Here is a 14,595-nt window from a genome sequence, read left to right as displayed (position 1 = left end):
CCACGGGCACTGCGCCTGCGCGCCGCGCACTTCCGCCCCACCGCCCCCTCCCCTCCCGCGGCGCCTTGGCAACGCGCATGCGCGCCGCCCGGCCGCCTCCACCGCGCCTGCGCCAAGATGGCGGCGCCCAGCGCGGCTCCAGCCCCTTCGCCCTGGCGGCCGCCATGTTGGTGCCGGCCGGATGTTGATGCCGTGAGGGAGCCATGGCGGCGCGGCCCGGCGGGGCCGGCGAGCGGCGGCGGCGGGTGGAGGAGCTGAGCGCGGCGCTGCGGGGCCGCCTGGGGCCCTACGAGCCGCTGCTGGGCGCCCTGCAGGCAGCGCTCGTGTGGGAGCGGCCGGGCCGCAGCGCCCTGTGGTGGGTGGCGGCGCACGGCCTCTTCTGGTGAGCGGCCCCCGGGGAGATGAGGGGACGGGGGCGGGCAGGGCCGCACCGGGACGAGGAGGTTCCAGGGGGGAGGGTCCGGGCCCTGCTGGGCACTGACGGGACCGGGAGAGCCTTGGGGGGGGGGGGGGTGCTGAGGTGATTTGGTGCGTGTGGGGCCTGGTAGTGAGCCCTGGGGGGGCTGGGGGCTGGGGTGGGGGGGTGGGGGGGCAGGGCCCCAAAACCCCGGGTATTGCCCCCAAAATCCTGAGCAGGGCCCCTGAACCCCGGGTAGGGCCCCAAAACCCTGTGTAGAGCCCCCAAAACCTCGGGAATTGCCCCCAAAACCCCGGGCAGGGCCCCCGAACCACGGGTAGGGCCCCAAAACCCCGGGCATTGCCCCCAAAACCCCAAGCAGGGCCACAAAACCCTGCGTAGAGCCCCCAAAACCTCAGGAATTGCCCCCAAAACCCCGAGCAGAGCCCCTCGGTGCTGTAGGGGTTTTGCTCTGTGCCCCCCGTTCCTGCCCCTCGCGGGGTTTGCTGAGTGCTGCCTTCTCCTCAGAGCCCTTCCCGCAGCCGGCTGGTTACGCTTTGGGGTTTGGGTTTTGGGCTGAGCTGCTGGGCGAGCAGTTTGGCTTGGTGACCTGTTTCTGTGTCCAACAAATGCTGGAAGCGCTGAGCTCTGCTTTAGCTTTGTCCCTCTCAGCGTGTCCCTCTCATAACAGCACCAAACCAGGCAGCAGGAACTGAGCTGGTGGGTGAACAGCAGGGGAAGGGCAGGAGGTTCTGCTTGCCTCTGGCCGGTGAGCTGTAAACGAGGGTGGTTGTGCTAGAAATGACACAAGCAGATACTGTAAAACCATCTCAAGGCAGCTGTGAGATAAGCTCCTGGCCCAGGCAGTGCGGGCAGGCTGATTGCTGACTGATTGCTGCTTGCTTTCTGTTCTCTTGCTGTAGCTGTAACCAGGTTTTGAGGGTGGTTTGCGTCTCCTTTCGTCTGTGTCAGGCAGATCGTGCTGGTTATTTATCTGCTTGTTTCTTCCTCATAGGTTCTTTGCTCTGACTTCTCTTCGATTGGTGTTCCTGGTTGCGTTTACTCTTATTGTAGTAGTTTGTATAGATAAGTGGAAGAACAAAATCTGGCCTGAAATTGGAGGTAAGTTGCAACGTTTAAGTTAATATCAGAACGTTAAGTACTGTTTTTAGATCTGGAGTGTGCAGCGTTTGGAGTTAAAGAGGTAAAATCCAGGGCTTTTTTCTGGTGGGAATCCAGAAGCAGGCAAGAATGCTGTAGGCACGTTCTTCCTGGAGTTGCTCTGGGAAGCCCTAACCTGTGTAAATAATAAGAGGTTTTTCTGCCAGTGTCTTGTAACCTTCTGAGTTTCCCCTTCCATTTTTGCTTTGTAGAGACTTGAGATCTTTTAGCACGTTATGAAGTAGCCTGCTTGTTTGTGACTCTTCTGTTTGTGGGATGTCACCCCAGGCTCTTGTTTGCTCATGAGGTGTGGTTTTATGGCGTGTTGGAATATTCGCCAGTTGGGGCTTTTGTCATCTCTGTGTAATTTTAGTGAAGCACAAACCATTCTTGAGTTACAAGGAAAAGATCTCTGCAACCTGTGTTGTACAGAGTCATTCTGCTAAGAGAAGAACTCTAGAATAAAGAGAGCATTTCACTAAATGCTAATGTTTGAAACAGCTGGTGTGTGAGAGTTAGGGCAGGTTTTGAAGCAGTGATTCATCTTCTAAGCATTCAATACAGGAGCAAGAAATTTCAATTTCAAAAATCCAATATAAAAGCAAGCGTTTATGGAATATGTCTGGATTTCTCCTCGGATTCAGTAATAAATCAGCTTCAAGGTTTAAGACAGAGATGAGTCCCAGCCTTGCCTACAAAGTAGAGAATTCATTAAAAGGAGAGGCATCTTAACAGCTGTTAATTAAATTAGTCTTAAGCTTTCAGGGAACAAAGCAGCTCTTTTTCTCGTTTGTAATATTAGTGTGCTCAAGAATAATAACAATCCGAGCAGGATTTTGTTGCTTTTGCATGGTCAGATGACCTTTGAAGCAGTGCATGTGGTTTCCATGCTCCCAGAGAGAGCTCTGTAACTAATGAGCAGGTTCTACCCCAGCTTTGTGCCTCAGCCTGTGTTCTGGGTAGTTCTTTGGAAGACATTAAAGCTTCACTCGGTTCCTGCCATCAGCTTTCTGCAGGCTTTATAACCGAAGTGTTCTTACTAGTGAGGGAAGTGGGGAGAGTTACCTGCCCAGCTCCTGCATAACCTTGATTTAAACTCGTCAGGAGAACTGGTACATCCCTGGCTTGCTTTTCAAGCCTGGTCTGGGTGAAAAAATATCAAAAGGCATAAATCCAATGCCTCCGAATAAGCAAACTGCTTGTCCTTCACCTTCTGGGTGTGTGCAGGGGAAGGGAGGGAGATACAAGTGGAACTTTTTTTTTTTTGCAACCAGAGCCTTCCAGATGCTGTCCAACAAGGCTGAGGAGCAGCAAGGAGGCTCTCTTGCAGTCTTGTACCGTCACTGTACAAATTCAGAACGTGTTACGGAGTGATGCGTCTCTGGTTCTTAACAGTTAATGTCTTTTCCAGGCACCTCCCAACTCATTAAAGCTTTACTTAAATCCCAAGAGCTAAGCATTCTTATGGCAAATTCCTTGCAACTAATGTCGTGTCTGTTCTTAATATTTTAGTGGCAAGACCTGACGACTTAGACAATGAGAGGTAGGAAACTAATTGAATCCTCTGCTCTTTGGTGCTCTGCTGTGATCCCGGGTAATTGGTACCTGCACGTGCTTGGAATGTTGGCTTCTTAGAGAGGAAGGAAGGGGAGTAGGGAGCTGCTTAATGCAGTGAGGATGGAGCCCTCTGTCGTGCTGTTGTGACAGGTTTTTGACTTGCCCAAGCCATTATGTTATAGTTAATCTCTGCCTTCAGATTGCCCGGCAGTTAATGCTTGCTTGAGTGTTGTAAAACTTCCACCGCCGCTTCCACTTGCACCCCCGGGTTGGAGGTGCTGCCTGAAAACCAATTCCTTTTGTGTGGGTCTCCAGTAGCAGGAAAACAACTGGGGCTTTTGTTGGAAAGAAAGAAATCTTCTAAGACTAGATCTGGAACGTTTAAAGAGGCATTTCCCAGAAGTTGTTCCTGCATAGTTCTGACCTGACTGCAGCTTTAATAACAGTGGGTTGAGAAATGTTTGGGTGTTGCCTTCCTAATAACACCTTCCTCTCTCTGGGCACACCTTTCTGCCTGCTTGTGCTGCCCGGCCACACTTGGATGCTCAGCTCTTGATTAAATCGCTTGAGCTGTTGCCAGAGAAGTTTGTTTGTTTACTGCAAGAGGCTCAAATACAAAAGGAATTGCTGTTCCTAAGCTTCAGGTTCCTGTGACTAGCAGTTAAGAAGCACTAATAGAACCTGCCAAAGATAATACCTCCGAAGTAACAGAATCTATTAAGTAAGGTACAAGGCTGCCTGGAAGCCTCATGCTGAATTTTTGGGGGTTGCTGTTGACCAAGTCGATGCAGAGAAAGCAAATGGCTTCACTTGATTTGCTTCTGCCGTGCCCCTTCCCTTCCAGTAGCGTGGAAGCTCTAGTCTAAGACGACAAGAGGCTGAGTGACTCACATCACTGCTCCTCAGCTGCTGTGGGAGAACGGAGACGCCTGCAGAAGGGGATGCAGAGCACTGCTTTTGGCAAGGCGCTGCTCTGAGAGGCAGGCTGATGCTCCTCTCGAGAGCTGAGCAGCTGGGCGAGAGGAGAAAGTGGTGTGGTGACAAGCGCTTGTCACAAGGGACGTCTGCACTGAATCCCATGCAGTAATTAATATCTGTTGCTGATTATTTTTCCATTCTCTGCAGCTGGGGATATGTCCACCCTCGGCTGCTCGGGGTGCCCGAACTTTGTCACCATTTGGCTGAAGGATGGGTGACCTGGACCAACTTCTTCAATAATCTCTACGTTTTCAAGAGGCAAAGCCCTGGCAAGGTGCGAATGTACAGACGTTAGCAAATGGCATAGTTGTCCAGCCTCTGCTGGTTTCCTTTTGTGATGGCATCCAGCGCTGGCTGAACGCGTTCCAAACAGGGGAGGTTACCATGGGAAGTCTCCCAGCTTGGCATGGCTGTGAAGTGGTGCAGAGGAATAGAAAGCACAGGCAGAATAATCATGTGGAGGAGGGAGGAGAAAACAAGCGTTGGCACGTTGATTGCATTAGTGAAGTGGCAATAGAGCTGCTCCTTCTGTAGCTTTCTAGTTTTTTAAGTGTCTGTCAAATGCGTCACCGCCAATGGATTTTAGCAGGCAGAGAAAGTGTCATTTTTTTTTGTTGCTCTTGTTTTTGAGGCTTATGCAAAGAGGAACCTGTAACTGCATTTGTGTTCTTCACTGTGAAAGAGTTCTCTCTCTTTCAGTCTCTTCCTCGCTTTTAGCATACCTGCTTTGGGAAGCTCCCTATAATCCGAAGCAAGAAACTTTGCTGTGCTGCCTGTGGCTCTGAAGGCAGACACATCCTGAGTCTGTTCTAGTCCTGGAATGGGGTAGTGCTAGGAAGGCTTGGCTGTTGTTAAATTACAACTTTAGCTAGAATTCTGCAGGGAGAAAGATGGTCAAGAAGTGAGTGATTCCATTGCTTAACCCTGGAAACTCACCGTCTCCCATGTCTTCAGTTTTGCCTTCTAGTCTGTGGAGTTTTTACTTTCCTGGCTGTTCTGGGCCGGTATATCCCTGGACTCCTGCTCTCATACTTGCTGTGTAAGTAGAAGATCCCTATGCCAAATACAGACTTGAACATGAAAAAGGGATAGAAACGAGTAGGATCTGATTGTCTGAGGAGTCAGGCTCTGCTCCAAAGAGAGCAGCAACCATTCCTGCTCCAAAGGAAGGGTCATGTTAATGGCTTTAAAATTTAAAGTAATGTGTTCTGCCTAGAATGTGGTGGGTCCTGTCCAGGGCTCTAAGGTCTCTGGTCTGGACACAACATGTCTGAGTGGTTAGTAACGATGGATCTGAGCACTGAAAGGTCGGCCTCTCCGTTTTGTTACCTTGGCAGAGGTGATTGCACCAACTCTAAAGCAGCATTACCTTCAGTGCCCAGATCTTGCATTCTGGATGTGTGTGACACTGCATCACAACACAGGCAAGGTGCTTGCCAGATAGCACACCGTGCAAACTTCTCATCAGCCTTCCCTATTCCCTCAGTGCTCTTCGTCCTGCTGTGGCCCCTGGCTGTCTACCACAGGCTGGGGCACCGCATGTACCTGAAGCTGGAGCCAGCTCTGCAGCGGCTGGATTTCAGTGTCCGAGGCTACATGATATCGAAGCAGCGGGAGAAGCAGCGTAAGTTTCTAGAGGGTGTTTCTGGCCCTTCAGACACTGATACTTTGTACCTGAACCGATCTGTAAACCAAGCCTCTGGTCGTGGAGTGGGGTAGCCCTGCACGTCTCGCGTGGCGGTTGCTCCAGTTCCCTTGGCAAATACTTGCAAGTACTTTTTGGGAGGAAGTGAGGCAGCTCTGCCTCCACAGGGGTCTGCCAGTGAGTGTGTGGTGTGAGCTCTTCATGGTGCTGAGCTGCATCAGTTCTCAGCTGTCAGAACCGTGTGTTCTGGGTTGCAGTTTTACCAAGTCCTTCCTCTTTTCAGTGTGAGGTTGCTGCTGAGCATGTTCATCTCAGCAAAAGATCTGCAGCAGCCCAAGTCAGAAATGATCCCATTGCTCTGTTGAGGAACCAAATATGCTGTGTTACGTCCAAGCCTGCCAATTATTTTTTTTTCTTGGTGTAAGATCTCTGTCCTAACAGCAATAATAAGTTTTGACTCTGGTTTCTGACAGTGCGCCACCGATCCCTTAATCAGGAGGGCACGGATGATGGGAGTGACAGTGAAGAGGAGCTTGCTGCTTTCTGTCCCAAGGTAGGGAACTGTACATGAACGTACTGGGTACTGTGGGTGTCCAGAACTGCTTGTACCAGCTCCTAGGCTAGGCAGTAACACGTGAAACGAGTCTCAGATACCAGCCTCTCATGAGGACTGGGTTTAACTGGCAGCCACTGGATGATGGCAGAGGAATTAGCTTTCCAGTATTTAATATTTTCTAATGTATCTCCTGTTTCAAAGCTGGATGACTCCGTGGTTGCCAAGGAACTAACCATCTCTGACTCGGAGCATTCAGATGCTGAGGTTTCCTACACTGAGAACGGGATGTTTAACCTCTCAAGGGGCCAGACTCCACTGACAGAGGGATCAGAAGGTGAGAGGAAACTGGCAGCTCCTCAGAGGTGTGGAATGCTGAGCAGGCACCGGTGCGACAGGTTGGGGGGAGGCCATGCATTCCCTTCTGTCCCTGAGGTCTAGCTGTTTGATGTCTGTTGCTGGCCAAGATGAGATGAAACTACCTGTTTTTTCAGCGCAGAGCTTCCTTCTTAATTCCTGTGGTGCTTTGGTAGAGCAATTTCAGCTGCTCTTCAAAGGCAGATCCAGCTCTGCCAGTCTTTGACCGCAGGGATGTGTGTTGCAGCACAGCCTCTGTCACCGTGACCGGCCTGTCCCTCTGGTCATGTCATTATAGTGTAGGCACAACCAGCTCGTCCTGTCCAAGACCCTTCTGTACCCTCTGCTTATCTGCTGACTGAGCGAGAGGGTAGTTTCCTCTTGTTCAGCACCTGCATTCCTTGAGAGTGAGCTGGGAGGTAAGCAGGCACCCAGAATAGCTATGTGAGGGGGAGATTAAAGACAGCGTGATGCGGAGGTGATAGGAGACCGTCTGTCTTGGTAAGGTAATGGCCCAGATTTTGAGTGCTGTGCTGTTCTTGCCTTCAGGGTGTTTGGCATGTGCTGTGTATTTAAAATACTCTCTCCTCTTCTAGACCTGGATGGTCACAGTGACCCAGAAGAATCTTTTGCCAGGGATCTCCCTGACTTCCCTTCCATCAACCCAGAAGTGACTGGCCTAGATGATGAAGATGACACCAGCATTGGGATCCCAAGTCTGGCTTACCGCCCGCAAGGAACGGAAGAGTTGCACTTCCCTTATTACCAGGAAGAAGCCGGCGCACTGCCATCTGTACAGAATCTCACTAACAACATAGCTGGGTTTGTCACCAGGGGGATGATACAGCTTGCGCTGTCGGGAGCCGCTCAGCCGGGCTCTTCGCACAGCGACAATCCCCAGAGAGGTGCAAAGACTTACCTCAGAACGGCCAGCTCGGACTTGGACACTGACGCGGAAGGGGATGACTTTGAACTGCTGGATCAGTCTGAGCTGAACCAGCTGGATCCTGCTGGCTCGCGGGGCCAGTAAGCAATCACATCACCTCCTTTCTGGTTTTCTGATGTGTGTCGTGGAGGGGAATCCTGGAAGGAAGAAGCATTGCACACTTATCTAGATTGTCTCCCGTGTGAGTACGAGTGATATGACAACCAGTCCTGGCTGGGAGCACCACTGCGAGCCGTGACTCTGTAGCCTCGCTTGGATTTTAAAATAAACCACCCTGGTAATTCGTAGGGAAAAGGTGTTGATGTGATGGCTCCACAATCACCCATGCGTTGCCCTGCATTGTCTGCCAGGATGCTGCTTGCTCCAAATTTCCTCACCTAAGACAATAAATCTGGTGTCTGCAGCCGAGAGACCACAAATCAGACTGAATTAGCGTCGCTGAGAACAATCTGGAAGCCGACCTTCCGGGGCTGATACACAACAAGGTGAATGGGACTGGTTTCCCCTCAGACTTAGTGTCTAGGACTTAATGCTGTTCTGTCTTTAAGACAACCCTTTCCTGCTCCTCAAATGTGCACAGAAATCCCGATTCTTCTCTCCCAGCAATATCCAGCTCTGGGTAGAAACGAACACCTTGCTCCCCTTGTGGACGTGGTGGTGTACGGCCACAAACGTTTGTACTTGTAATGACCACTCATCTCCAGCTCAAGCTTTCTAGTGATGCTATTTTGTAAGAGACATAATGGCAATAAGACATCTACTGTGATGACTAGAGTCCTGCAAAGAACATCCACGTGTGGCAGCTGTTCTTGTGTTGCTTTCTTAAAATCCCGGACTAACAATTTACTAAAAACCCCGTGTTATCCCCAAACACATCCGGCATGGACAGTAGCAATACCACATTTCCCCCGACACTGCCTCTTAGGGAACAACTAGGGAGAGGTTTTCTGGAGGAGGGAAGAAGCGGAGCTGGCCTGCTCAGCCACTTTTGTTCTGGGCCTCGTTCCCAGCTTTGTATAGCTTAGAACCTGCCAGTAGGAATCGAACGGAGGACACCAGCTCCAACCGCAAGGGACTGAAGAGCTTTTACCTGCTGTGGGCACTTAAACAAACCAGCAACCCATAGGGGAGAGACGTGTGAGAGCCCTTTCCGAGTCACTGAGCTTTCCCATTGCTTTTTCTAAGCCATAAAAACTGATACAGATCACATTTGTGCAGCAAACAACTTACCTCTTCAGGGAAACGCCCATGTATGTGCTTCTTTTTGTCTAAATCTGCTTGCCTGAAAGTGTTGGCCGTACAGATGCTTAGACTGTCTTGAATTAAGGAGGCATGGGTAAGGTGGGGGCTTTATTAATTTTATACTAGCCTAAATCTTTGGTTTGGCCTTGCAAGGACAAGCTGTCACCTGAGAAAATGTCAGCCTACTTTGGGATCTGAAGTAAAGAGCCTGTCACAAACCTCGAGGATTGCTGGGTGATACCAAACCACCGAGTCTGTGTATTACACGGGCACTCAACAGCTTACAATCTAGTTCTAGGCTGCTGGGTGCTTTTGGGACTGGGGGCTGTTTTTAGGGGCTCTGTCCCTCTGCAGGGGCCATTTTGGGGGTTCTTTGGGGGGATTTTTCATTTTTGTGGGGCTGCTTTGGGGGTGGTATCCACCTGGTGCCGTCTGTGCCTGGTTGTGTCTCCCCAGTGTGGCCAGTTTTGGGGTCATATTCTCTGGTGGGGCCGCTTTTGGGGGCCATGTTGTGGTGGGACCATTTGTGGGGCTGACTCCTAGCGGCCCTTTCCTAAATTACGTGTTTCCGGGCAAAGCACCCCAAAATGTGGGAACCCAAAGAAAAGAAGCTGCTGCCACACCACGATACATAGGGTACACCTCAACTCCCTGGGGGAGCATTTACGTAACCCCACACGCAACCAGACTCTGGGCCTTCTCTCCTTCCAAACAACCCTAAATGTAACCCTACAAGGAACACTGAGCCCAACCCTAAATAGGAGCCTAGAGAACATGTAGGGTGCCACTTTCTCCCATCAAAAAGAGCTCCCAGCGGAAGCCTTTGGGTTCACCTGAACACCTCGGGGGAGATTTTACACAGTCCCACACATAATGGGACTCTGCGCGTTCTGTCTTTTCAAACACCAATAACCGTAACACTAAAACTAAACGTCAGCCTAAACCTAACCCTAAACCTAACTCTAACCTGAAACCTAACCCCAGCCCTAAACCTAACGCTGAACCTCACCCTAACAATTACTCTAACCCTAGTCCTAGCCCTAGGGCTAACACCAAACCCTAATCTAACACTAACCTTAACCCTAACCATAAACCCGAACCTGAAACCTAACCCTAAACCTAACCCTAAGTATAATGGTGGAGGTAACCCTAACCCTAAACCTAACCCTTACCCTAACCCTAACCCTAAACCAAACCCTAAGCCTAACCCTGATCCTAGCCATAATCATAACCATGCACACCCTACCCCTAACACCAAACCCTAACCTAAGCCTAACCCTAACCCGAAACCTGACCCTAAGCCTAAACCCAACGCCCGCCCTCACCGCTGTGACCACGCCCACAGCTGTGGCCACGCCCTCTCGTGGCCACGCCCACTGCCGCCCCCTCCCGGTAACCCGACCCCTCCCACCGCCGTGACCACGCCCACTTCAAGTAACCACGCCCCCTGCCACCACCTCGCCCAATCCCGTGACCACGCCCACTCCAATGACCACGCCCCCCTGCTACCACCTCTCCCGTTCTGGCCACGCCCACTCCGTGACCACGCCCCCCTGCTACCACCTCTCCCGTTCTGGCCACGCCCACTCCGTGACCACGCCCACCACCCCATAACCACGCCCACCCCCCCGCGGCCACACCCCACCCCCTTCCTCCCATTGGCCACTCCGCCGGCTGAGGGGCGGGGCCGCGGCGCTGATTGGCGGAGCGGCACGTCACTCAGGGCGAAGCAGCGCGCCATGGCGGGACCGCTGCAGGTGGCGGCGCTGGCGGCGCTGCTGGCGGTGCCGGTCCCGGTGCGGGCCCCGGTCCCGGAGCGGCGGCAGGAGGCGGCGGTGCGGGCCCTGGCTCGGCGCCTCCTGGGCCCCCGGGCGGCCTCCGCCGTGGCGCTGTCGGTGGACGGGCGGCTGGCGGCGGGCGGCCCCGATGCCTACCGCCTGCTGTCCCCTCCCGGTGCCGCCGTGGCCGTGGCCGTGACCGGTTCCAGCGGCGTGGCGGCCGCCGCCGGGCTCTACCGCTACCTGCGGGACTTCTGCGGATGTCACCTCTCGTGGGCCGGGGCGCAGCTCCGCCTGCCCGAGCCCCTGCCGCGGGTACCGGCCGAGATCCGCGCAGCCACCCCCAACCGGTACCGGGACCGGAGGGGAGGGGGGGGGGCTGGCGGTGCGCTGGGGTCCCGGGGGTGGCGGTGTGGAGGGCACCGGGGGGGGGGACCCCGGTAATGTACCGGGTGCTGGGGGGTCCCGGGGGCTCCGTTACTGCAGCAGGCTCCCCGGTGCTACCGGTGCACGGGGGTCCGGGGGCTCCGGTACTGCCCTGGGTGCTGAAGTTGCACGGGGGGACACCGGGGGTTCCGTTAACACACCGGGCTCCCCGGTGCTGCCGGTACGGGGGGGTACCGGGGCCTCCGTTAATGCACCGGGCTCCCCGGTGCTGCTGGTATGGGGGGGGTACCGGGGGATACTGGGGGCTCCGTTAATGCACGGGGTGCAAGGGGGGGGTCCGGGGGCTCCGTTACCACCCCGGGCTCCCCAGGCGCTACCGATGCACGGAGCTCCGTTAACGCACCGGGTGCTGCCGGCGTGCGGGGGCCTTGGGGCTCCATTAATGCCCCGCACCCCTGGGTCTGGGGGCACCCGGGGGGCTCTGTTCGTGTCCCGGTTCCCCCCCCGGTGCTGCTGACGTCCATACGGGGGGGCTCCGCTGGTGGCATCCGTGCCACGATCCGTGCCAGCTCGGGCACGGAGCCGGGCACCGCTCACAGCTCGTTAGCCCGGGACAAAAGGCGCTCGGCCTTACGTAACGGGGGAGGCAGCGGGGGGCCGGGGTGCTCCCCCCCGGTCCTTATATCAGCACCCCATCATCGTTGTGCCCCAGGTACCGCTACTACCAGAACGTCTGCACCCAGAGCTACTCCTACGCCTGGTGGGACTGGGAGCGCTGGGAGCGGGAGATCGACTGGATGGCGCTGAGCGGCATCAACCTGGCGCTGGCCTTCCTGGGGCAGGAGCTCGTCTGGCAGCGGGTGGGGTGTCCCCGGGGCCGGGGGGGGGGTTTGGGGGGGCTGTGGTGGGCGTCGGGCACAGGGGGGAGCTGACGTTTGGGCTGCCCGCAGGTCTACCTGTCCCTGGGTCTGAACCAGTCGGAGATCGACGCCTACTTCACGGGGCCGGCGTTCCTGGCGTGGAACCGCCTGGGGAACCTCCACGGCTGGGCAGGGCCGCTGCCGCGCTCCTGGCACCTCAAGCAGCTCTATCTGCAGGTACCGGGGGGGGTCTCACCCTGCTGGGGTGGTGCTGGGGGCGGGCTCCTTTCCCCGGGTGCCCAGAGACCCCTCGTAGCGCCCGGGGCTCCTCTTCCTCCCCTCCCTCCTCTTCCTCTCTCCCAGTACAGGATCGTGGAGCGGATGCGCTCGCTGGGGATGTTCACGGTGCTGCCGGCCTTCGCGGGCCATGTGCCGCCGGGGGTCCTCCGGTACGTGCGGCTGTGCCCGCAGACCCCACAGGTCCTTGAGCTCCCTGCCCTGTGGGTCCCGGCTCCGGGTCCCACCTTCGGGCAGCACCGGGTGCCCCTGGGGGCTCCCCTGCGGCGTGCGGTCCCATCCTGCTCCTGATCCCCGTCCCTGCCCTCCTGCTCAGGGTCTTCCCGCGTGTGAACGCCACTCGCCTCGGGGGCTGGAGCCACTTTGATTGCACCTACTCCTGCTCCTACCTGCTGGACCCCGAGGACCCCATGTTCCAGGTGATCGGCACCCTCTTCCTCAAGGAGCTGATCAAGGAGTTCGGCACCGACCACATCTACAGCGCCGACACCTTCAACGAGATGAGCCCCCTGTCCTCCGACCCCGCTTACCTCTCGAGGGTCAGCAACGCCGTCTTCAGGTCGATGACGGGAGGTGGGTCGGGGCCGGGGCCGCCTGGTGGCACCGCGGAAGAGGGGGGCGGTGGGGTCCGGGGGTGCTCCTCGTGCCTCACCCCGTGTCTCCGTCCCCAGCCGACCCCGAGGCGCTGTGGCTGATGCAGGGCTGGCTGTTCCAGCACCAGCCGGACTTCTGGCAGCCGGCGCAGGTGCGGGCGCTGCTGCACGGCGTGCCCCTGGGCAGGATGATCGTCCTCGACCTCTTCGCCGAGTCCAAGCCCGTCTACCCGTGGACGGAGTCCTTCTACGGGCAGCCCTTCATCTGGTGCATGCTGCACAACTTCGGCGGCAACCACGGCCTCTTCGGCACCGTGGAGTCCCTCAACCGCGGCCCCTTCGAGGCTCGCCGCTTCCCCAACTCCACCATGGTGGGCACGGGGCTGGCGCCCGAGGGCATCGAGCAGAACGACGTGGTGTACGAGCTGATGAACGAGCTGGGCTGGCGCCACGAGCCCCTCGACCTCCCCGCCTGGGTGTCCCGCTACGCCCAGCGCCGCTACGGCGCCGCCAACGCCGCCGCCTCCTCCGCCTGGCTCCTGCTCCTCCGCAGCCCCTACAACTGCACGGGCGTCTGCGTCAACCACAACCGCAGCCCGCTGGTGCGCCGCCCGTCCCTGCACATGGACACGCAGCTCTGGTACAACGCCAGCGACGTCTACGAGGCTTGGAGGCTGCTGCTGAGCGCCGGCGCCGCGCTGGGCTCCAGCCTCACCTACCGCTACGATCTGGTGGATGTCACCCGCCAGGCGGTGCAGCAGCTGGTGGCCGATTATTACCTGAGCATCCGCGGCGCCTTCCAGAGCCGCGCGCTGCCCGAGCTGCTGACGGCCGGCGGGGTGCTGGTGTACGACCTCCTGCCCGAGCTCGACAGCCTCCTCTCCAGCCACCGCCTCTTCCTCCTGGGCCGCTGGTTGGAGAGCGCCCGCGCCGCGGCCACGAGCGACCGGGAGGCTGAGCTGTACGAGATGAACGCCCGCAACCAGCTGACGCTCTGGGGACCGAGCGGGAACATCCTGGATTATGCCAACAAGCAGCTGGGGGGGCTGGTGCTGGATTATTACGGTGTGCGCTGGAGCCTCTTCGTCTCTCTCCTGGTGGAGAGCCTCAATTCGGGCAGCCCCTTCCACCAGGAGCAGTTCAACCAGGCCGTCTTCCAGGTGGAGAGGGGCTTCATCTACAACAAGAAGCGGTACCCCACCGCGCCCGTCGGCGACACGCTGGAGATCTCCAGGAAGCTTTTCCTCAAATACTACCCCGGGGCCATGAAACGGAGCCGGGCTGGGCCAGCGTGATTTGGGGCCGTGCCTCTTGGAGCCTCCCCCAGGAGGGAGGGCAGAGACCCCGCGTCCTCATGCGTCGAGGCTCCTGCAGCTCCCTGCCTGATCGCCGCGTCCCTCCCCGATCGCCGCGTCCCGGTGGTGCCGGAATGAAGGCGCAGAGCCCCGCTGGGACCTGGCTGCGTGCTCTGCATGGGCAGGACGAGCCCCGGAGGGGGCTGGCAGGCAGCTGTGGGGCTGGCTGTGCCTCAGGGACCGCTGCTGCACCGTGCTCAGCCCTGACAGCCCCTCCTGGCTGCCCCACGCCTGCCCCACTGGAGCTGAGCCGCCCCACGGCACGGAGCAGGGAGGCAGCGCTCTGCTGCCCCGCTGGTTGCTCGCTGGGACCTGGGATGGTGCAGACGGACAGAGGACAGACGGACAGAGGGGCTGGCACGTCCCCCCCCCAGCGCCTGCCCCTGGCCAAGCAGCAGGGAGCCAGCCTTGCCCCATGGCTCGTGCCCCCCTCCCCGGCTCCCCTCCTTGTGGGGCCGTCAGCCTCTGCGCAGCCCCTGCTTGGTGCCT

At 57.0% G+C, this 14,595-nt stretch overlaps 2 protein-coding genes across 2 annotated transcripts; both read left to right on the top strand.

Annotated features, from left to right (window-relative positions):
- Positions 1-120: 120 nt before the first annotated feature.
- RETREG3 (reticulophagy regulator family member 3) lies at positions 121-9,058 on the top strand. The gene is made up of 9 exons (XM_068660607.1): positions 121-382; positions 1,413-1,519; positions 3,071-3,101; positions 4,241-4,367; positions 5,048-5,132; positions 5,580-5,717; positions 6,212-6,291; positions 6,496-6,628; positions 7,245-9,058. Exons 1-9 carry the CDS (start codon positions 204-206, stop codon positions 7,676-7,678), a joined length of 1,314 nt encoding a protein of 437 aa, XP_068516708.1. The 5' UTR covers positions 121-203; the 3' UTR covers positions 7,679-9,058.
- Positions 9,059-10,547: 1,489 nt separating this feature from the next.
- On the top strand, positions 10,548-14,189 carry NAGLU (N-acetyl-alpha-glucosaminidase). Its single transcript, XM_068661008.1, has 6 exons — positions 10,548-10,964; positions 11,714-11,861; positions 11,952-12,098; positions 12,225-12,310; positions 12,475-12,731; positions 12,830-14,189. Exons 1-6 carry the CDS (start codon positions 10,576-10,578, stop codon positions 14,044-14,046), a joined length of 2,244 nt encoding a protein of 747 aa, XP_068517109.1. The 5' UTR covers positions 10,548-10,575; the 3' UTR covers positions 14,047-14,189.
- Positions 14,190-14,595: the final 406 nt, after the last annotated feature.

This window comes from Anas acuta, chromosome 25 (genome assembly GCF_963932015.1).
Source record: "Anas acuta chromosome 25, bAnaAcu1.1, whole genome shotgun sequence".
NCBI classification, from domain to species: Eukaryota; Metazoa; Chordata; class Aves; order Anseriformes; family Anatidae; genus Anas; species Anas acuta.
This window is presented reverse-complemented; position numbering and strand designations above follow the sequence as displayed.

Excerpts from the sequence above, each read along its gene's own strand:
- RETREG3 (XM_068660607.1), top strand. The coding sequence starts at position 204 with ATGGCGGCGCGGCCCGGCGGGGCCGGCGAGCGGCGGCGGCGGGTGGAG. Across the intron at positions 3,102-4,240 it reads GACGACTTAGACAATGAGAG|CTGGGGATATGTCCACCCTC; the intron begins GTAGGAAACTAA and ends CATTCTCTGCAG. Across the intron at positions 6,629-7,244 it reads ACTGACAGAGGGATCAGAAG|ACCTGGATGGTCACAGTGAC; the intron begins GTGAGAGGAAAC and ends CTCCTCTTCTAG.
- NAGLU (XM_068661008.1), top strand. The coding sequence starts at position 10,576 with ATGGCGGGACCGCTGCAGGTGGCGGCGCTGGCGGCGCTGCTGGCGGTG. Across the intron at positions 12,099-12,224 it reads TCAAGCAGCTCTATCTGCAG|TACAGGATCGTGGAGCGGAT; the intron begins GTACCGGGGGGG and ends CCTCTCTCCCAG. Across the intron at positions 12,311-12,474 it reads GTGCCGCCGGGGGTCCTCCG|GGTCTTCCCGCGTGTGAACG; the intron begins GTACGTGCGGCT and ends CCTCCTGCTCAG.